General features: G+C 28.6%; 1 protein-coding gene across 1 annotated transcript in view; it reads left to right on the top strand.

Moving 5' to 3' along the window:
* LOC105622606 (ATP-binding cassette sub-family D member 1) overlaps positions 1–1305 on the top strand; it is a 12850-nt gene that overhangs the window by 2768 nt on the left and 8777 nt on the right. The window contains exon 2 of the mRNA XM_012204023.1: positions 895–1133. Within this exon, the coding sequence (XP_012059413.1) occupies positions 895–1133 (239 nt within the window). The remainder of the gene's footprint in view (positions 1–894; positions 1134–1305) is intronic.

Genomic DNA, 1305 nt, shown 5'->3' with positions numbered 1-1305 from the left:
TACTAACAACACACACACACACACACACACACACACACACACACACACACACACACACACACACACACACACACACACACAAATATATGTATAGATATACAGATAAGTAAGTACATCCATAAGTGAAAAAATAACATAGATAAGTAATTAAGTAACTTAAATAAACTTAAATAAGTGGATAGATAATATAGAGAGGTATATAAATAACTAAAGTAAGTAGATACCATACAGAGTGGTCTACTTAAATAGAATATCTTGAATCTCCCTTATTTTTAATATGATATGAAAAAATATTTTGAATGAAAGTGAAAGGATCAGTTTCGTGGAAGACGAATTATTTTGATCATATTTTTTTTTCTAGATGGAGATGCCGAAAAGATATATGGTGACTTTCACTTTTTTAAATGGAATTACATGATTTATTTTACATATGATTCCTCTAATTGATATCATATAAAAGTATTTGGATATTAATAAAAAATAAAAAAAAACAATTGTTTATGAGATGTTTTAATACTTTATTCTAATACATATTGACATGAAATATTAAATATCTTAAACTATTAATTTTTTAACAATTGTATCTTAATACTTTTATAAACAGAATAATGGGATGAATCAATTAGTAAAGAAAATACATAGTTGCTTATTTAACAAATTGTCCATTTTACATATTTTTTTAAAGCAATATGTTTTCTTTTGTATATTATAACAAAAAGAAGTGAATTGTTATATCTCTACTTTCTTATAACAAATATAATTTCTTTTTTATACGTTCTCATGTAAAAATTTACATTTACCATTCTATCTTGAATATGATTAAAAGCAATAAAAGTATTCTCATTTAGATTAGATAAAAAAATCCTGTAGAATAAAATATGATTATTTGTGCAGGGAACGTCTGGTGAAACACGCCTACAAGATGTACCTGAGTCAACAGACTTACTATAGGGTATCGGCTTTAGACACCAGACTTGGCGGGGCCGAGCAAAGATTAACAGATGACTTGTCAGAGCTAGCCAGTTCTGTAGCACATCTATATTCTAGTTTAACAAAACCGCTATTAGACTGTGCTTTAGTCGGTATAGCGCTCATTTCATTTTCACACAAAATGGGTGCAAAAACAATACCAGGTGAGATATTTATGTTTCTATAGTGATTTCTACTCTGATCAGTTAAAATTTAATTGATTTTAACTAATGTTACTTTAACTAATTAAGAATTTCAAATAAAATTTGAGAGAGAGAGAGAGAGAGAGAGAGAGAGAGAGAGAGAGAGAGAGAGAGAGGAGGGAGGGAGGAGGAG

Source organism: Atta cephalotes (genome assembly GCF_000143395.1).
Source record: "Atta cephalotes unplaced genomic scaffold scaffold00047, whole genome shotgun sequence".
Classification (NCBI taxonomy): domain Eukaryota; kingdom Metazoa; phylum Arthropoda; class Insecta; order Hymenoptera; family Formicidae; genus Atta; species Atta cephalotes.
Note: the sequence above shows the minus strand (reverse complement) of the source record. Positions and strands in the feature narration are given on the sequence as shown.